At 58.6% G+C, this 21,029-nt stretch overlaps 2 protein-coding genes across 2 annotated transcripts; both read right to left on the reverse strand.

The window, feature by feature from the left end:
* Positions 1–2,129: 2,129 nt before the first annotated feature.
* On the reverse strand, positions 2,130–7,503 carry Pcolce (procollagen C-endopeptidase enhancer). The gene is made up of 9 exons (XM_021650662.2): positions 7,371–7,503; positions 6,646–6,754; positions 5,367–5,625; positions 4,528–4,652; positions 4,043–4,179; positions 3,566–3,816; positions 2,734–2,811; positions 2,469–2,639; positions 2,130–2,344 (listed from the first exon to the last, which is right to left on the reverse strand). The coding sequence occupies exons 1-9, from the start codon at positions 7,460–7,462 to the stop codon at positions 2,190–2,192; spliced, it is 1,377 nt and encodes a 458-aa protein (XP_021506337.1). The 5' UTR covers positions 7,463–7,503; the 3' UTR covers positions 2,130–2,189.
* A 210-nt stretch (positions 7,504–7,713) lies between these two features.
* On the reverse strand, positions 7,714–17,670 carry Fbxo24 (F-box protein 24). The gene is given in 11 exon segments (XM_021650684.2): positions 7,714–9,058; positions 9,600–9,770; positions 12,700–12,831; positions 13,010–13,131; positions 13,653–13,811; positions 14,741–14,975; positions 15,317–15,555; positions 16,897–17,080; positions 17,162–17,251; positions 17,504–17,629; positions 17,632–17,670. Coding segments are annotated over 11 exon segments (1,860 nt in total). The 3' UTR covers positions 7,714–8,695.
* Between the last annotated feature and the right edge of the window lie 3,359 nt (positions 17,671–21,029).

Genomic DNA, 21,029 nt, shown 5'->3' on the forward strand with positions numbered 1-21,029 from the left:
GATCTGCCTGCATCTGCCTCCAGAGTGCTGGGGTTATAGGCGTGTGCCACCAGCGCCCACCTTGTCTTGCTTCCTTTCTAGCACATTTCTTGATACTTGACATTGTATCTTGTTAATCCCTCCCCCAGAGGATGTCCTCCCCAAGCCCAGGGACATTTGTTTTCTGTTGTATTTTCTGTACTTAAAACACGACCTGCCATTTGGCAAGGGCAAAGGAATGAACCTATGAGCTTGGAGCAGAGATCTGATTAGACTTAGGAAGGAATCCAAAATGTATCTGTGGGAAAGAATTCCCGATGGAGGGAACAGCAAAATCCTCAAGCAGAACTAGCCCAGGAGTGGGGATGGTTTGCAAACCCAGGACCCGTGTTCTGATCCTTAAGCAACGGCGTGGAGCTCATGGTCCCACGGAGGAACTCTGGAAGCCCAGTGGCCAGCTATTTCACAACAGTGGTGGGAGGGTGGGGCGGAGCTGGACGGAGGGTTCAGACGCTGAGTGCTGGTTGTTCCTCTGGTGGACCCAGATTCCGTTCCTAGCATCTATGCTAGGCCACTCACAACCCCCTGTGACTCCAGCTCCAGGGATCAGCACCCTCTCTGGGCCAGGCACGCACGCAGGCACAGGTGGGCGCACACACACACTCACACACACCATTTTTTAAAAATGTTTATTCTTATTTTATGTGTCTGGTATTTTGCCTGCATGTATGTCATGTATGTCTGTGCACTAAGTGTTGGCCAGGTGCCCTCAGAGGCCAGAACAACCATCGGATTCCCTGGACTGGAGTTACAGACAGTTGTGAGCTGCCACGTGGCCACTGGGTGGAACCCGGGTGCTCTCACCTCTGGGCCACCCCTCCAGCCCCCCTCCCCCTTAAAAATGACAATACTGAAGGAGACAAGAGGTGGATGTTGACTCTGAGACTAACACCCAGGGCTGCCTGTAAAAGCACGTGTGTGTACACATGTGCACAGAAGACAGAGGTGTACACAGAGCAGTGTTGGCCTGGCGCTCACCCGCCAGCCCAGTTCTCCTCGAACAAAGGATTGCAAGTTCAAGGCCAGCCTGGGCTACACAGGAAGCTGAAGGCCATGCTAGGCAAGATAGTGAGACACTGTTTAAAACAATAATCACAGAAAGGAATGAACGGGGAACACTGGGGCAGCAGAGATAGGTGAGGAGCAAGGAGGGAGGCTGCCGGGTGGGAGAGCAAAGCCCGCAGTGAAACTGGATTGCATCTAGAGAACCAGCCTCAGAATTTTAAAAATTTCACTCATTAATAATTTAATTTTCTGTGCATTGGTGTTTCGCCTGCACCTATGTCTGAGGGTGTCAGATCCCCAGGAACTAGAGTTACAGACAGTTGTGAGCTGCCATGTGGTTGCTGGGAACTGAACCTGGGTCCTCTGGAAGAACAGCCAGTGCTCTAACCGCTGAGCCACCTCTCCAGCTTGCAGAAATGGGGTCTCTCCTTTCCCTGTGTGAGCCCTGAAGATCTGAGTTGGCAGCAGGCCATGTCTGTGGCCCCGTTCTCCATATTTTGAGCAATATCTAACTTACATTCTTGTACTTCTTAAAGCATGAGACTCAGTCTTCCACAGCTCAGGTTTGGCCTCCGCTACTCCGCAGCCCCTTGAACTGCTGATCTTGCCTCCACCTTCCGAGTGCTGTAGTTATAGGCAGCACACACTCAACTTCTAGGGGGGGATGAGATTTATGAGATTTTTAAACTTATGTGTGTGTGAGAGGGTTTGCCTGCATGTAAACCTGCGGCCACTTGCATACCGCTGTGAAGAGAGCACTGCATCTGCTGTAACTCATCTCAGAATGTTGTGAACCACCGTGTGGATGCCGGAATGAAACCCAGGAGCCTTCTTTCTTTCTTTTTTTCTTTCGGTTTTTGAGACAGGGTTTCTCTGTGTAGCCCTGGCTGTCCTGGATCTCACTCTGTAGACCAGGCTGCCCTCGAACTCACAAAGATCTACCTGATTACAGGTGTGTGCCACTGTGCCTGGCTCCATGTTCTTACAGGGTATTCTGAATGCTGAAGGTGTAGCTCAGTGGTAGAGCACTTGTCTTCTGAAATGCAGGATGAACCCCACAGACACAGAACTAGAGGTCCAATCCCTTCCTGAGTTGAGAAACATTTATTTGGGTGAGGGCACCCAAGGCTGGGTCTGGCTTGGCCTCAGGCAGCTGGCCTGGGCTGGGAGGGACACTTCCTCTTGCTTAGGTTGCTGAGGATCTGATCCTGGTTGGGCCTGTAGGGAACCACGAAGCTCTCTGGAGGAAGGGTGGGGCCTCTGTGTCCTTCCACCTGGCCCATCAGCAGGTAACTGGCTCCTGGAGAGGGGAGGGGGTGGAGTGGAGAGCTCAAGTTATCAAGACCTTGTTGAAGGCATCTTCTTGGTCAGACCTTCAGGTCTTCGGGGTGCTCCATATCCAGCCCCACTTCCCATGCCCTTACCTTTCTTCATGGGGGGCATCTGCCTGCAGGGCACATGGAGCTTCAGGGGGGTATCACTGGGTGGAGAGGGCAGGTCCAGGCCTCCGGATTTGTAGACACCCAGGAGAGTGACGGTGACAGTGAGGCCCTCCCCCGGGCCGCGGACCATGCTTTTCACGGTTCCAGTCACCACTGTGGAAGGAGGGGCAGGGGATGAGGGATCGGGTGGCTGGGGTGGCTGAGGGCACGGGGGGGGGGGGTCGGAAGCCAGGACGGCGAGTCTTACCCAGACTGCTGGCACAGAAGTTGCTCTGCAGGGTGCCCGACCGCTTGTACTGCTTCGGGCAGGTGATGCCGGGGCCGTCTAGGGGAGACAGTGCTGTTGTGGGCTCTGGCCTGCCTGGCAGGCAGGACCACGGCCTCCCCTCTAGTCACAGTGCTAGGAACAGAGCCAGAGGCTGCTGCACCTAGGCAGGTGCTCCACGGCCGAGCCACAGCCCACAGTCTCACTAGAGGACTCTGGGACAGACACCAGCCCCTTGCTGGGGACCTTAGAAATGCTCTACCTCCAAGTGTATGCCCCCAGCCCTCACTGAGGGATTCTAGGCCAACCATGCCCTAGCTACTCACATGTGAAATTTAACAGCCTTGTGGATGGAGACTCAGAGCTCCACCCAGCATTGCTTCTCAGCATGAGTTCCAGACATTGACAGGAGGCAGGTACCAGCAAGAATTGAATGGATGGGTGGATGGGTGGCTGATGGGTGATGGATGGATGGATGGGTGGGTGGGTGATGGATGGAAAGATGGGTGATGGATGATGGGTGATAGATGGTGGGTGGATGGGTGGATGATGGGTGATGGATGGATGGATGGATGGGTGGGTGATGGATGATGGATGGATGGGTAGATGAATACTGAGCCAAGGAAGAACTTCGTGCTTGCTTTGGTACATGCCCCTTCTACTTTTTTCCTTTTCCTGTGTGCATATGTGTGTTTTGCCTGCATGTATGCCTGGAGTCACAGATGGTTCTAAGCTGCCGTGTGGGTGCCGGGAACCGAACCCAGGTCCTCCAGACGAGCAGCCATCTCTGCAGTACTTCGCTTATCGCACTCACCTGGGGCCTCTGGCGCTGCCTGGGTCTCAGGAGAGGCCTCTGGTTTCTCTGCAGGTTGGGGTTTCAGTTTGGTGGGTGCTTTGACTTTTGGGTGAGGAGCCCCCTGGCCATCCTCCCCTGGGCTGGGGGCTGGCTCCTTCCCCACGGCGTCCCGTGGCAGGGTTCTGTAGGTGGCTGAGAAGCCGTCTGCGGTGACACTGAGATCCGATACAAATTGGACCAGGAGCTCATTCCCTTCGGAGATGATGGGGCTGCAGTGGGCAGAGGAGCATTTGCTGAGGCGACACGGCAAACTGAGCCCCTGTTCTGTCCCTCACTAGCCAAGCTTCAACCGACATCAAACTCCAAAGGCTATCGTAGAACTCTGCCAGCTCCTATCCTTGTTCTGAGCTCCCCCAAATCCTGTAAGGCCTTTGGCAGCTCTTCTCACAGCAGAAGCTAGCCCCAACTCCCGCCACCCAGGCGCCCAGCCCTCACCTGGGGGCCTTGTCTCCGCAAAATCTCCCCAGCCTCTTGGCGTCGTCGCTCACAGCCCCATTGAACACACTGACGGAGTCGTAGCGGCAGTACGTGTCCGGCTCCACGTCAAACTTCCCGAAGGTGAGCGTGACCACCTGGCGGAGCAGCGGCTAGCAGGCCAGGCCAGGGCGCACCGGACTGTCCCTGCACCTCGTCCAGCCCAGCCCACTGTGAGCCCCTCGTTCCCCTTAATGTTTGCCCGCTGCTAGCCTGAGGGTCTCACACAGTGACCACACCCTACCGGTTTCATCCAGCGCCCTGGTGGGCTCGGTCAAGCCCATCTTGCTCCTGCAGTGGACAGAGCGCCACCGCGGCGGCGCCACGCACGGGCCCTGCACTTCCCTCTCCTAAGGCCCGCCAGCCAGCTTAGGGCTCAGAGTACAGACCTTCTGAGGCAGTACTGGCTGTGTGCTTTGGCTGCCTGGGCGCCTGCTGGGCAGTACCTGGTTTGAGGGCGCAATGATGTGCCAGGAGCAGCTGATGCCCGGGGGGTAATCCGACTCAGGCCAGTTGGGCGTGGTCAGGGTTCCCTGTGCCTTCTCCATCCGCCCCCCGCAAAACTGGTGCTCTGAGGAGGGAAGAGAGGGACGGGTGGGGCAGTGGAGAGCGTCAGCTGGAGGAGGGCTCCAGATGGAGCCGGCGGGCAGCGGGGAAGTCTGGGTCTCGGGGCAGGAAGGGGAGCAGCGCGGGACCAGGTTAGCGGAGGACGGAGAAGGCGGGCTGGGGAACCCAGCAGAGAGGAGCGTCGGTGGGTCCCGCCTGGCCCCCCCTCGCCCCGCCACACCCGCCTCTTCCCCTAGGAGATCCCATCTCCGTCCCGGCTAGGCACAAGGTCCCCGCGAGCAGGCTCGGGCGCTCTCGCCGTGAGGGAGCCCGCCCTCCGGTGAGGTCTCCGCCTGAAACGTTTCCAGAGGCTTGTGCTGCCGGGAGCGGGGATGGGACCGCAATCGGGATCCCAGAGCTGGGTCCCCAGCTTCCGTCTCGGAGCCCGATTGCGGAGGGGGCGGGCAGTTACTCACCGTCCCAGTAACCCCAGGCCGCCCATTCCACCCGCGGGTCCATGACCCATTTCCGCCTCGCACCTGGGGGAGGCCCTGGAAGAGGGGCGGGTGGGGCGGGAGGGGGAGAGAAGACCGGGAGCAGGGACTGAAGGGGCGGTTAGTGAGAAGAAAGGGAGAACGTGGCCTAACTCTTGGGGGGGCTCTGGGGAGGGCCGAGGTTAGGGCAGGGGGCACCGAGCCGGGCGGGGCGGGGTTGCTTAAAGAGCAGCCAGGGTGCTCACCAGCGCCTGACGTGGCCCGACCGCTGTACCAGAGCAGGAAGCCGCGGCCCCCGGTGCCCTCGTCCGTGGTCATCCTCAAAGTCACCTGGTTGCCGGGGGCGACCACAGGTGCAGGCCTGAAGGTGCCACAGAAGCGGCCAAGTCGCTGGCCTGAGGTCCCGGAGCCAGCAAAGACCTCCAGAGCATCGTAGCGGCAGGAAGGGTGGAGTTCCATATCGAAGACCCGGAAGGACAGGGACACAGTCTGGCCCTCAGGCACCTGACAGGCGGACCGGAGGGGCACAAATCAGGCCCTGACAGTGGGCACCCTCCCCAAGCACTTTCTAGACAAACAGTCACAACTGGAAAGGCCTCTGGCCAGCGCAGTGCAGAGGCCTAGGCTCTGCGCCTGGTTTATGGCCTCCGGACGGGAAGAGCAGGGGTGTCGGGGGTGGGCTCTCAGCAATTATCTCCATGAAACACCTAAGGCCTAAACCAGGCTTGGTGGCTCGCACCAGGACTTACGGGGCCGAATGAGAATCACCTCGAAGCCCAAGGCCGGCCTGAGCTGCACAGGAAGACCCTTTCTCCAAAAAAAAAAAAACGAAGACTTAAGGCTCAGCACCAGGGCTGGTGGTGCCTGCTTGTCCTTCTAGCTGTTTGGGAGACTGAGGCAGGAGGATCACAAATGCCCATAATTTACAGAGACCACGTCAGGGCTTTGTGGAGATGGGCAGTGGGTCAGGGCACTTGTTCAAGCTCAAACCCCAGAGACCATCAACAAGGCTGCCTTTAAAATCCCCACACACGCCTAACCCTACCCCTGGGGGGCGGGGCAAACAGGAGGGTCACCCGGCTTGCAGGCCTCCGACTGGCTCTCCGTTTAGTGACAGGCTCTGTCTCAAGGAAACGATGGAGAGTGGCGCAACTCTAGAACCCCAGTGCTCCAATCTGACCTCAGCACATGGGCACGCACGCGTGTGCACACGCACACACACACATGCACACACGCACCCTGGATGAATGAAAGGCTTGGATGTCCCTAGATGCGCTCAGCGGTGGAGCAGTTCTGGCCTAGCTTGCCCAAGCCCTAGGGGGCAGTATCCAGCTGTGGGGTTAGACTAAGGGGAACGAGATCGGGTTCATCAGAGCATGTCACTGGGGGGGCCTGGCCCCCTTGTGACCAAAGGGGAGGTGAGGGTTTCCCTGAGGTGACCCTGGTGGTGGGAGCACATCTCTGAGCTTTCAGGGTTGCTTGAGAGCCTGATGAAGCCCAGTGGCAAGCAGAGGGCCTTCTTACCGTTATTGTCCAGATGCACTTCTTATTTGGGGGGTAGAGGTTAGGGAAACCCTCACTTCCTACGTAGCCCGACTCCCCGGTCACGTCACCTCCACACAGGAACACAGGCCTGGAGGGCAGAGGCAGTGTCAGGCTAAAAGAGCCTCGGGCCTGCTGGGCCTGTCCAAGGACCATGGGAAGCCATTTCCATCCCCCAGAGGCCCCACCCCCACGCCAGCCAGCAGGAATTCCCGGAATCCTCCTCAGTCCCCCTAGCTTTTCTCTAACCCCCCTCCTTGTCCTGCCTGGCAGTCCGGGGACAGGAGCCTCGCCTAACTACTTCCAGATGTGACAAGCCACGAGGCCATGAGGGGGAGGGGCCAGAGAGCCGAGGGGAGCGACAGTGGCAGCCCGTTAGGGCTCCCACCTTTGCCCTGCGCCGCCCCGCTAAGGACCAGCTTCTTTCTGCCTGCTCCCCTCCCCCAGCCTCATTTCCTGAATGTCAGCTAACAGACAAGTTCAAAGTCTTGGCCTTCTGGGCCCGGCTCTAAGTGCAGAGGGAGGTTTAGGAAGAAGAGCAGGAGTGGAGGAAGGGGAGCAGTGGACGGCTGCGGCCAGCGTGTCCCCCAGCAGGCGGGGAGGTGGGAATCTGAAGAGGGAGCAAGACCCAGGCACAGCCCCGCCAGGAGCCGCAAAGAAACGTTCTGAAGCTCCTCTGGAAGCTGTCTGAAAGGCGTGGGACCTACCTGGTGTAGTTGGGCGTCTGGGCCCTGGCAGGAGGCAGCACCCAGGCCACAAGGAATGGCCCCAGAAGGGAGGCAAGGGCAGCAGGCAGCATCGTGCAGGGGGGAGTGCTGGAAGCAGCAGCAGCAGCAGCAGCAGCAGCAGCAGCAGGATAATCGGTACCAGATGAGGCAGCCCTGGGTGTGTGGGCGTGGGGACCAGCCAACTGGGCGGGCGGCAGGGGAGGCGGGACAGGGAGACAGCTGGGACAGTGTTGAGTCCCTACAGGGGCCTCTCTAGGTCGTGGACACACATCAATTGACCAAAGAATCCTGGGAGCAACGAGTGACGTCATCACAATCCACTGTCCTGGGCTTGAGAACGGGGTCTTTCCTGTGGACCCTCAGGAGGCCTGGACCTCTTCACCTGTCATTCTCAGCATCCAGGGGGCTGTCCTTGGGCCATTTGGCCGTCCACCATCAGCACGTCTGGAAGTCTTGCTGGGAAGCCCTGGCTAGCCGGAGCTTTCCATCCTCCTGCCTCAGCTTCCCAAGTGCTGGGAGTACAGGCCTGCAAGCCTCACCCAGGATCTTCTGCACATAATCACGGCTTTCCCTTTAACAATGGACCAGAGCAGGCCAAGGACGGGGCGTTCTGACCCCTCAATTTCTCTTCCAACTATTGTAAGGTATAGGAGGAGAGTTAATGGGGACCTGGAGTAGCCCTGTCCTTGGGCAGGAGACCGGGCTTGGGGGACAGGAGGGAGAGAACAGGGCCAGACCTCACAGGGCGGAGGGCTAGGGGCGAGGTACCCCCAATGGAGGTTAGACCCCTGGTCTGGTGCAGGAGTGGGGCGGCACACTGTAATCCTAGCTCTCTGGATATGGAGTCAGTGCGATTAAGGAGGTCAGGCCAGACCACACAGTGAGGCTGTCACCCAAGACCAGGCCCGACCTCACTGCAGACAGGCGGAGGTGAGGCTTCTGGAGTGAGAAGCAGAAGGTGAGCTGGGGTGTGGCACTTGACTTTCCTCCCTCACCAGCCAGGCTCCCCTCCATTCCTTGCCCCTAGTCCCCCATAAGGCCCCAGGGCTTCGAAACAGGCCTTGCTTTAGCCTTTTATTCTACTGTCCATCAAATTTCCTGCCCATGATAGTCGGGTCGGGGGCCCCTCCTGGGCAGCCCCTGCACATTATAGAGTTCCCTACGCTACCTCGCCATGTCCAGCACTGCTCCGTGCCTCCCACCCCACCCCCACCCACGTACACACAGTGTTCTTTGTCACTCCGGCTCTCCTCAGCCCTAGCCCAGGGCCCGACCTCCTCAGGAGTAGAGGCGAGGGGGAGGGGTCAGCTCTCAGAGGCCGAGGTGCCTGGACCACCCGCACCCGCGGCCCTCTGCAGCATGTCCAGTGCTGCCCAGAAGAAATCCTTCTGGGCAGCCATCAAGGGCATCCAGCCCACAATCTCCTTCATCTTTGCCATCCGGTCCTGCAGCGTAGGGCAGCTGTGGATCTGGCTGAGGTACTCCTCACAGGCCTGGGCTGTCCCCCCTGGGTCTTGGGGGGCTCCAGCCGCCTGGCTAGGTTCCGGGCTTCCCGAGACCCTGCTGGCCGGCAGGTCTCGGTAGGCCGGGCACTGCTCGATGTCGTGGCTGGACAGCATGTAGAGACACTCTCTGGTGGAGCAGAGGGAGCAGGCACACAGGGGGACCTTAGGGGAGAGGGGGGGTGAGCGAGGCCTGACACTGCCGGGCCTGCCCGACGCCCCCAGGCCTGCTGCTGTGCTGATCCCTCTCAGACAGGCCCGGAACCAGCAAGCGAGCTTCAGCTTGCTGCGTCCCAGGACCATGTGACCCTGAATAGCACCTGCAGGGTCAGCTAAGGAGAGAGCAGTGTGGGAATTGCAGGGTCCAGGCAAAGCAGAGCTAAGGGTCCCTTGCAGGGGTCCTGGCTATAGGCCGGGCAGGGGGACACAGGAAAGCCAGGGGAATCCAGGTTAGGACCAGCCTGGGCTACACCGTGAGACTCTGCTGGAAGAGGGGTCCACTGAGATGGTTCAGCTTGTGGCCAAGCTCTGTGGCCAGCTCAGGGAGGGGAGAAGTGACCATCAGTCCTCTGCCTCCACAGGCACACATTTTTAGAAACACTTTTACAAACTCTCTTCGAGAAGCCAGGCCTCACGATACTCCTGTGTGCCACCTGGGCCATTGCTCCACCCTCCCGGGTGCCCGCTCGCCTGGCCCTGCTCTGACCTTGATCTGCAGCTTGACAAAGGAGGCACTCCCCTTCGGCCAGCCAGGAAGGCGGCCTCCGGCCCCACAGCCGCACCCCAGCAGCTCCTTGCTGAAATCCGAGGTCTGACTCAGCACCAAGGAATGGTTGAGGCCACACCACAGGGCAATGGGGCGTTGCAAATAATGAACCTGAGGACAGAGAGACAACATAGCCAGAGGCTTTACTACTAGAGGACGGGGGCTGTGGAAGGCTTGGGGCAGAGTGCAGTCTTGGGAGTTGGAAAAGAGAGTCCTGTCTCCGAAGGCCTGCGTTGCTCTGCAGGCTGACAGCTATCTGTCCCTTCCTGTACCCACAAAGCCCCGCCCCCAAGACTGACTACTTGGGTTCTGGCACCTGGTAAAAACTTTGTCTCTTGCTCCTCAGGAAATGTACACTTCCTTAAGAACGAGACCTACTGGCCTCTTCTGGCCTCCCTGGGAACCTGCACACGTTTGTACGCACACACATAGAAAAATAACTCTGCAATCACAAAATACCAGCAAGTAATTTAAAAGTCAGCCAGAGGAGTAAAGCGAGTTCCAGCCCAAACAGGCTACACAGTGAGAGTCTGTCTCAGAAACCAAGCTGGAAAGCCCACCACTGAGTGCTGACTTGTTGGGCTCACCCGTGGGTGCCGGCACTGCGCAGCTGGGCGCGCCTGTGGAGTGGCCAGAGGGCAGCCTTGGCTGCCGTCCCGAGGCACTGTCCCCCTGGCTTCTCTGTGAGCTGCAGGGGTCTCCCTGCCTCCCCATCGCTGGGCCTATAATCCCACAGGGCTCCCCCTCGCTCCCCCACCACCGAGTTTCCTGTGTCCTCAACTAATGTGTGATGGAGACTTGATATCCAGTCAGTGTAGTGCAGGCTGGCCTTGAATACAGCTTTCCCCTACCTTCGGGTCTGGATAGATGTGCGTGTTTTTACTATGTGATATATTTCATATATTACATTTGTGTGTGCCACAGCACACGAGTGAAGGTCAGGGACCGCGTCTGCTTATCACATGCGGATCCCGGGGACTGAACTCAGATCAGCAGGCTTGGATGCGGTTACTGGATGAACCACACCACAGCTCAGATTGTTCTGGGATGGGGTCCTGTGGTGGTTTCAGTGAGAGCGGCCCCTACAGGCTCATAGATTTGACTGCTTAGTCACCAGGGCGTGGTGAGAAGGATTAGAGATTAAAGGGTGTGGCCTTGCTGGAGGAGGTGTGGCCTCGGAGGAAGTGTGTTGTTAGGGGCGGGCTTTGTGGTTTCAAAAGTCCACGCCAGGCCTACACGCTCTCCTTCCCTCCCCCGCTCCCCTCTCTCTTACTGCTCCAGCGCCATGCCTGTCTGCTTCCCGCCCTGACGGTCATGGACCAAGCCTTCCAAACTAAGCAAGCTCCCAACTGAGTGCTTTCTGTTTTTCTAAGAGTTGCCTTGGCCATGGTGTGTCTTCATGGAAGAGAAAGAACAGAGAGACAGGCCACAGGTAGCCTGGCTGGCCTAGAATCCACTCTGACACTGAGGCTTATGATCCTCCTGCCTCACACCACACGCTGCGATGACAGGCACGCACCACTCTGCCTGGTTTTGGTGAAGCTCTAGGGTCCCATGCTTGCTAGGTAAGCTACCCACGGAACCCTGGCGGCCATCTCCTCTCTTCTCTGTGACAGGACGGATGCCGCCTACATCTGCCACTCTGTCTCACTCTTTGTTGTTCCAGCCTGGAACCGATCGCCATGAGACATTCCCAGTTCGGGGTTTCGCTCTCATCGCAGAAGGTCTAAATGTGCTTTATTTCTCCTTTAAACCAGTCATTTTCCCGTGTATCTGTTTGCTTCCCCTAAAGTATCTGGTGCTACGGATCTTCTATTCTTGCTGCCACAAACCCGCCAGAGCCTGTCTCAAGCTCCCCCTCCACGGGCGTCCTGGTGGGCTTTGTGTTCTTGGCCTCCTGTGCACTTACAGCAGCTGCCTGCCTGTCACCCGCGGTGGCTGCCGGCTGCTCTGCGACGCCTCCTTTCCACAGGGGTCTGTGCGCGCTGGCACCCCCGAGACGGGCCTCGTCGCCCGGGGTTGCCAGTGCACCTCCTCTGCTTTCTCCTACCAGCCTGTCCTCCTCTCTCTGCTCACCATTCTCTTGTGGACTGCTTCCTAAACCCCAGAGGCTGGCCTTGAGCTTCCTAGGAAGCTAAATGACCAACTCCCAATTTCTTTCCCTCTGCCTACTGCAAAGATTACAGGCAACAGGTGGGATGATGGCAGCACAGGCCTTTAATCCCAGCACTTGGGAGGCAGAGGCAGGCAGATCTCTGAGTTTGAGGCCAGCCTGGTCTACAGAGCAAGTTCCAAGACAGGAAAGGCTACACAGAGAGACGCTGTCAACCATGAGGCTGGCCGGCCTTTTTACTGTCTTCCGCGTCAGCTCCATCACTGTCCTCATGGACTGCCCCTCCTATTCCCACCTGAACCCTCTCACACCCACAGAGCTGCCGCTACCTCACCTTACATACGTGCTATTGAGGCCAGAGGTCAATGCTGAGACTCTTCCTCACTTGCCCTCCCCCTTGTTGATTTTTTTTTTTTTTTTTTTTTGAGGCAGGCTCTCTCACTGAACCGAGCTCACCGACTGGCTTGGCTGGCCAGCCTGTGAGTCCCCCCCCCCCCGGGACCCCGGGACCACTCTGTCTCCCCTCAGGTGCTGACAGCCTTTTCACAAGGGCCCTGGGGATCTGCACTGGGTCTCCGTGCTCACATGACACGCCCTTTTTCTGAGCTGTGGTCTCCGGCTGCCCCTCGGCTTCTCTAGTCCCCCACCCACTCCTTCATCCAGCCCTTCTGTGCACACAGTGTGCACTGCATGGAGCAGGCCCCGGGGAAGACCTGCAGCACACACGCACATACATGCACACGCGCACACACACACACACACACACACACACACACCCGTAACACCTGCACAGCAGCACACACACCCATAAGACCTGCAGCAGCACCCCGGGGTGCCATAGGATGGGCTTGGCTCTGCCTAGGGGAGGAGAAATCCGAGCTGCAGGGCCGGGAGGCTGGGTGAGAGGCGCCAGGGACACAACCTCACCTGTGTGGGCTCCCCTCGGTCCATCTTGTCTCCAGTGCCCAGCTGCCCGTATCTGTTATTTCCCTGCATGAAGATCCGGCCAAACTCATCCACCAGGCCAAGATGATTGTAGCCAAGAGCACAGAATAGGACCTAGGGAGGGGAAGACAGCACGAGAGGTGAGCAACTCCGCTCCCAGGAAACTCAGCCCCAGACTGCGCCTCCCTCCCCAGGTCCCCGCCCCGCCCACACCTATTCTTCAAACTCCTGGAGCCCAGCCCTGCTCTGTGGCAGCCTGAGCTGCCCTGCCACCCCCGAGGCAGCCCCCTACCTTGGCGGGCAGGGACAGAGCAAGCGGCATCTGATGGTCCAGAGGGTCGAAGGCTTGGAGGGTCCCGAAGAGATCGCGATACACCCCTGGGGTGTGCACCTCAAAATACACTCCCCCCTGGTCTGGGGGGCCGGGAGCCCTCAGCTCGGCAGCCTTGGGCACCCATTTCCTAGGGATAAGGCCCCACCTGCGATGGCAGAAGCTGAAAGGTTGTGGGAAGTCTCACACAGTGACCATGTTGGCTCCGACTCCTGGAGCCAGTCACCAGGACGCCCTAACGGATGTCAGTGTGTGGACCAGTCTGCCCGAGGAGAGAGGGATATAGTTCTTTTTCAAAATTTTTCCGTGTGTGTGACATGCGCACACAGGTATGGGCACGTGTGTGCCACAGCCTCTGTGTCGGCTCAGAGGGCAGCACTGTGTTGGTCTGTGCCCGCCACCTTTGAGGTAGGCCTCTTGCCGCTCCATGCCCACGCTCATGCCCACCCTGGCTGCCCACGCGTTCACAGGGCTTCCCACTGTCTCCGCCTTTGGGATCGCAGACACGCGCTGCCGGTTCCAGCTCTGTGGGTTCTGGGGACCCGAACCCATCCTCAGCCCTGCGCAGCAAGCACGCCCCCACAACCCCGGACGCGCTTCTCACCCGTGATGTACAGGGTGCTGCTCTGATTGGAGGCCATGCAGGCCACACGCAGGTGCGGCAGGCAGCGGGACACCTTCCTGAGCGCCAGCTGCACCGTGTAAGAGCGGGGCTGGTCCAGCTGGGTCTCGTTCACCACCAGGGAGTAGATCTTCCCTTCCTCTGGGGGCAGGGAGGGGGCACACGGTTACACAGAGGAAGGGTGCTGCAGTGGCCAGATGGCCGTCCCACGGGACGCTTGCCCTGGCATAGAGCTGCGAGGGAAGGGCGGAGGGCCAGCGAGGTGGTTATGCTGTGAAAGCCCATGTTGTGCAAGCCTGCACGCAACTGCTGAGACCCACGGTGGGAAGAGAAAATGACCCTGAGAGTTGTCCTCTGACCTCCACGTGTGCCCTATGACATGTGCATGCCTGCACGCACGCACGCATGCGCACACAGGGACAGACATGACATAAAGCGTGGTCTTCTACAGTTCAAGGACAGTGTGGTCTACATAGTAAGTTCTAAGTTAGCCAAGACTCAACTACATAGTGAGATTCTGTCTTAACGATAACAAAAATAAGAAAGAAAAAAAGAAAGGAGAGAATGGCTTCCAGCCCCCTGACCTCACCCTGAAAATGAAACAGGGAGGTGCTTCGGCAACTAGAGCTCAGTGATTAGATGCTGCAGACTCTTAATTTGGGTGTCGGGAAGAATGGAGCCTGGGCATTTAGTTCCCGCCTGGCATTCGAAAGTCCACAGGGTCTCAAGCTTGAGGAGGGTGCGGTCGGCTACGGAGGACGCTGAGAGGGCTGGGAGGTAGCGGGAAGACCCTCCCGCGGAGGCTGGGAGGAGACTGAAATCAGATATGCGCTGCATTGGTTTCCCAACTACCTAAGAAGACTGTTGTAACAGTGCGGGCCCACCTGGCCCAGCGCCTGCGGAAGTCGGAGGACAGCCTCGGGCCCGAGAAAGACCTTTATCTGAAATTCTATGCAGAATTCTAGAACTTCTGGGGGTGAGAGCTGGGGCAGGCAGCAGGCAGAACCCTCTGACAGGCCGCGCAGGTCCTGAGGTCGGCTGAGTTTGCAAAGCGGCGCGTCCCAGGTCACCTGTGAGGAGCAGGAGGGCCCGCTGCGTCTCCTGGCCGACCAGCACGATCTGCTTGAAGCTCATGGAGTGGTGGAAAGTCATCTTGAAGACCCGCTGCCCACTGGACTGCAGATAGACCTCCACACAGTCGCAGGCCCGGCTGCCAGTGGCGCCCACCACCGCCGGCTGCTCCCGGGTGGCCAGGACGTAGAGGTATTTGCGGTACACCGTGTCACATCGCGGGTCGGAGGCAAACTGCGGAGCAAAGACTTCGCTGTCCGGACCGAAGGCCCTGAATGGGGCGGGGCTAGAGCAGGCGGACCACTTGCTGGGGAATGAGGTGCTTTGGGTCCGAGGCTGAGAGATGAGAGCTTACTCAGGATTGGCGACCTAACGCAGTGGCAGAACGCTGCCCTAGCATGTGTGAGGTCCTGGGTTCAAGTCCCAGCACCAAGAACCATAAACAAAGTAAGCAAATCCAGAGCAATGGATGGCTGTCAGGCTCCCGAGGAGAGGGTGGATGCCCAGACACTCCTACTTTAAGGGAGAGACCCCCAGGACTGAGGCGATCCTCGGAAGGTGGGTTCCCCACTCACGTCCTTAGCGCCTCGACACAGCACCACATAGCGGCAGGCCCGCTTCCACTGGATCTGGCCGAGGGTGGACGACACTAGCGCGTTTTTGAGGAAGAAGAGAGTCCCCACGTAGTCGAGGATGAACACGTGGTCCTTCGTGGGTAAGAAGCGGCGGTAGCCGTGGGCTAGCATGGGGGCCACGCTCTTGCTGAGACATCTGCGGCGCCCTCCGAAGGCCTGGAAATACAGGCCCTTTGTATCTGAAGAACAGGAGGAGACGCTTTCGAGGCTGAGGCGACAAGGGCTAAGAGTCAGAGCTTGGGCAGGCTAGATGTTTCCCGACGCCCTGGTATTCCGTCTTCTTCCACCCCCAGGACTGAGGGACCGGGCCCCTCCGGGGGTGACAGAGAACTCCCCACATCTGTCCTGCCATCCCAGGGCCACAGTGCGCTCCTCAGCAAGCATCTGTTAGTCCAGCCTCACAGCACAGCACCAAGGAAGTAGAAGAAACAGAAAGGGGGCAGAAAGGGGAAAGATGGCCAACCAGGGCAGCCGTCTCCGCTCCTCTGACTGTGGCCGTGCTCTCTGAGCAGCATTCCCCACGTGTGTGCGAGTATGTGGTAGGGCCTTCCGAAGGTGGAGTGCTTTGGCCATTGTCTTTGAGCTGGGGTGGTGCTGTCCCTCGGGGACACTGGTGGTCAGAAGCAGGGAGGACAGCCACAGGACAGGGAATTAGCTCATCTCTGGCCCGGGAGATGGCGCAGTTAGGTCTACCAGCATGAGGCCACAGCTGAGGCGTAAATGCTGGATGGGCTTCTTGGCCCGTTGGTAATTCTGGCCTTGGAAGTGGGAGGGCTGGCTAGCAAGACGAGCTCAAGACGAGCTCGGCGTCTGCCTGTGAGACCCCGCTGGCTGGAGGAAGGGGGTGGCAGGAGCGCACAGCTCCCGGGCCGGCTAGCCATGGTCCGGCCCTAACACGGCAAGCTCTGGGGTGTGTGAAAACCTAAGGCGGGGCTGCAAGCATGGCACAGGGGTCAAGAGCCCTGGCTGCCCTTCCTTCCGGGGACCTGAGTCTGCTTCCCAGCTCCCACTTGGCAGTTCAGAACCATCTGTAACTCCAGGTCCAGACGCCCTCCTCTGGCCCACATGGGCACTGTGTGCGTGTGGCGCAGACATACATGCAGGCAAAGCATACAGACGCCCAAAATAAAGTAACTGTGTAAAAATACACTGTCAACCTCTGGCCTCCATATACGACTCTACTAGCTGCTGTGCGCGCATGCACACACACACACACACACACACACACATGCACACCATATGCACGAAGGGTGACAGAGTTAACTCTGATTTAAGGGGGAGCCACGGCCGGGGCACAGGTAGGACTGTCTCTACATGCAGGGTGCTGCGGCTGAATGGAGACGGAGCTGTGAGTGTGATCCCTGTCAGGGGTGGTCAGAGGACCCTGGAGGGGTGCAGACAAACTCGGGGTATGTCTGACACTAGCGACATCCTCCAGAGGAAAGGGCAGCGTGACAGGGAAGGGTGACCCTAGCAGGAAGGACCCCGACGGGGGAGGAAGTTACTGAGAGGAAGTGTACAGTTAAGGATGGCAGCTCTCTTCCAAGGCCGGGCACCAGAGCCCTGGTCGCGGAGGCGTGGGCTGAGGCTCCGGCAGATGCGCCTCCACACGCCCTCGGCGTCACACACTTCGTGGAAGTAGTGGCAAGTCTGGCCCAGGGCCACAACGTCTTTGACTGGGAGGAAGGACACGATGTGCTCCACCTGCGGAGGGGGGAGGGGCGGGGAGCCACAGGTTACTCTCAGCCTCGTGGTCACCATCCTCTCCAGACCCCCAAGACTCACCAGCTCTGGGGGGAACAGCTGAACAGAAATAGGGTTCCCTCTTTCCTTCCGTTCACTCCCAGCCTCCAGGCAAGGGCAGCTGCGCTTCACCTGCCAGAGGAGAAAGGGGAACAGGGCTTCTGTGGGGGTCACACCGGCTTTTCTTCTCTGCTGTCCAACTCCTAAACTCCTGCCTTGGGGCTCATCAGACTCCAACTCTATGCTAGCAAACCCAGCCCTCCCATCTACCTCCGGGACCTCAGGCCATCACCCTCCGTTGCCTGCCTTCTTCCTTGACCTGTCCCCAGATTTTCTGTTGCCAGTTGGCTCCCTGCCCTTCCCTTGCCTTGCCACCCCCCTCACCCTGAGCCCCTCCTCCTGTCTGCACAGCCTGGTCAATTTTTGCAGCTTCTGTCTCCGGCTTCTCCTCACCATCCTGCCTGTCCCCTCCCTGCTCCTGCCCTCATCTCTCCAGGCCCCTTGGCTCCCCAGGCCCCAGGCCCCCGTCCCCGCTGCCTTTCCCACACCATGTCCCCAGTCTGGGCTTGGGGGACCCCTAGGGACCTTGTATCATCTAGGCCCCACCCCCATGGAGTCTGGGGCACATAAACCTTTTTGTGACCTCACTGTCCAGCAACTGTGACCTATTCTCCTTAGCCTGACCCCCAGAGCCGGCTTCTGGGTTCTAGCTCAGACATGGGTGCCAGAGACCTCTCGGGATCCAGACAGTGAGCTGCTGATTGCTGGTAAGCCCTTCCCCTTTAGGGAGTAGTGGCAGAGTTCCCCACTTTTCATTTCGGCTCTGAAAACAACCACAACAGAACAAAACTGGTGACTCCGCGGAGGTCCGGGCCTCCAGGGATTCGGACCTCAAGAGCACAAACCAAAAACTGTAGGCATGGACCTAAGCTCAGTGCGTGGCGTGCTTGCCACTCTCGCACGGAACCCTGGGTCTGAGCCCCAGCACCAGGTGAAACCCAACATGTGCTGCAGACTGGCAATCCCAGCCCTTAGGAAGGAGAAACCAGAGGAGGAGGAAAGATGTTCACGGTCCTTGTTGGCTACAGACTGTTTGAGGCCAGCCTGCATTACTGCATTGTATGAGACAGTGTCACAAAGTAACTAAGTAAAACTTTAACAATGACAGTGGAGAAAAGAGGACCCCACTAACTCCTGCTCACAAAGCCAAGATGCAAGTGTGAGCAATGAGCACAAACTCCTCACAGTCTCGTTGAAACAAGTCCAGAGTCACATGCTGCTTTCCTGGCCACAGTGGCACCTCTGCACATGCAGGACCAGCTGTTGAGGTGTGGAACGCGTGGCTTTGCTCTGGAGTTTAGGGTGCTTCCAGAGCCGAGGCACTCAGGGTGTTCTGTAGTGACGCCACACAGGAGCAGCAGGTGAGAGGCAGGCAGGGAGTACGGCTCTCCCAGGAGCTCGGGACGCAAGCCCGCTGGACAACCATAAATGCCCAGCATAACTGCCCATTCTCAGCCCGCCCTGGCCAGCTGCGCGGCACCCACTCTGACCCCGGGATCTGTGGTAATGAGGAGATGCAGCTCATTTGCAGGGCATCTGCTTAGCACACGGTGGCCTCGGATTCCAAGCCCCGCCTTCTTACCGTAACTAGCGAACGATACTTTGGGAGGCTAAGAAGGAATTTTAACGATTAAAAGATCATTATTATATTCATGGTGTGCGCTACGGCAGACTGGCAGAGTCAGCTTGAGGCCGGTTTCTCACCTCCTAACCTGTGGGTTCTGAGAATGGAACATTCCCTTGTCCACTGAGCCATTCAGCCAGTCCAAATTTTAAGTGTTTCATTACTTAATTTTGAGACAGTCTCACTATGTAGCTCTGGCTGTCCTGGAACTCACTATGTAGAGCAGGCTGGCCCCAAACTCTCAGTGATCCACCTGCCTCTGCCGGGGATTAAAGGCATGAATTGCTTTGTCCAGCTACTTTTCAAAGATTTACGATGTAAAACAAAATTGTGTGTGTGTTGCCTGCACGCGTGTGTATCATATGAATGCCTGGGTGCCGTGGAATTGGGAGTTTGGATGGTTGGAAGGTGCCCTGTGGGTTCTGGGAACCAAGCCTGGCGGTCCTCAGGAGCAGCAAGTGCTGACCCTCCGCGCCATCTCTCTCCGCAGCCCCAGGTGACTTCCTTTTTAATGGTGTGTGCCTGTGTGTCTGTGTAGAGCCCCGGGCACCGGTGCAGTGCCTGTGGTGGCCAGAAGAGAGCGCTTGCGTGTGTGCGTGTGCGGCCTGTGCCCAGGATCCAGGCTGCTGAGCCAGTCTGCTAGCTGCTTTGAACAGAACAGAATCCTTCAATACCCAGTCTTGAGCGGCTGAACAGCCTCCAGCCCCAGTTCTTGGTAATTCAGTAAGTGACGAGGCGAGACAGTCAGGAAACACAGGAAGCAGGCTGGGGCTCTCCAGCCATCCGAGTGAGCCCGGCACCACGGTGCACCCCAGGATCAACACGGTGGCGACAGGAACAGCACAGGCTCACAGCCATTCCCCCGCTACATAACCAGCTGGAGGTCAGCCAGGGCTGCATGAGATCTTGTCTCAGAAAGCCCAGCCTCCCTCTTTCCTTTAGGCCACCATGCCACCCAGACAGAACAAGACTGAATTACGGGGCCACGGGAGCCACAGCTATGCCACATTGGTAAGTGCTGGAAGTGCCCAGGAGGGGCGGAGGGTGCTGGTGGCATGCCTCACCACTCTGGGAAAGTTTGTGTAAGTCATTACCACTAAATGAGGAACCACGGCCTCTGCGCAAGTGTCAACCCTGGCAACCGGTGGACACTGGTCAAGGCTGGAGCTGCTCCCATCACTGGTGTGGTGGGTCTGGGGCTAGGCAAGCTGGCCAAGGAGCCTGCCATCCCCGACACCGAATTCCCCAGCACAAGAGCTAAGGAGATTAAGGGTGTCGAGGAAAGCCACACAGGGAGGCTCATTAAATGCTAACGTTCTTTAAATGGTAAATAAACACAATTTTTAAAACATTATTTTATCACAGCTCGCATGTGGGCTCCCTTTCTGTACTCCGTTTCATCTCAAGTAAATAAAGGTTTCACTCTGAGCCACGCTGCCCAGGCTGGCTGGAACCGGCCTCTAAGTACCGATTCATCTGCCTCCCCTTCCCGAGGGCTGACATCACAGGCCCATGCCACCACACCCGGCTTAATAAGGTTTCCGAAAGACAACGTCCACTATAAAAACGTGGGGTCGGGGGGGTCCCAGTCCACTGAGTCCAGTGGAGGCCTGCGATCTGCTCAGCGTCAGTTTCCTCGTTTATTAAAAACAAAACGAAGATCTCAGCCGGGCGGTGGTCCCGGCTCTGGGGAGGCAGAGGCGGGCGGGTCTCGGAGTTCGAGGCCAGCCTGGTCTACAAGGAGAGTTCCAGGACGACCTGGGCTACACAGAGACAGCGTCTCAGAAAACAGCAAAGCAGAAAACCACAGGGAAGGCCTTGTACAGGAGTTCACGAGATCCTTCGCAGTCTCTAAGATTTGGTCTGGGCACCACGCGTGTTCTCCAGGGGCTGCGGCGGAGCTGGCCGGTCTTCCTGTCCCTGCGTGACCTCCACCCGGAGGGCGCTGGCCCGGGGCCTCCCTCGCCCGTGCCCACTTCCCGGGCGCCGCCCCGCAGCGCGCCCAGCGTGCCCGCAGCGAGCGCGCAGCCCGCCGGCCCGCTCCGCCGCCCCTCCCGGGCCTCCGGTGTAGTTAAAGGACTATCTCCCCGGCCCGGCTGCTGGCAGGCGGAGCCGTCCCCGGGGGGGGGGGGGCCCGACGGGCTCTAATTGGTGGTCCTGGCAGTCGCTCGCCCGGAACTAGATTGCAATTGGTCTCGGTGGGAAGAGGGGCCGACTCTCAGGCTT

Source organism: Meriones unguiculatus, chromosome 15 (assembly GCF_030254825.1).
Source record: "Meriones unguiculatus strain TT.TT164.6M chromosome 15, Bangor_MerUng_6.1, whole genome shotgun sequence".
NCBI classification, from domain to species: domain Eukaryota; kingdom Metazoa; phylum Chordata; class Mammalia; order Rodentia; family Muridae; genus Meriones; species Meriones unguiculatus.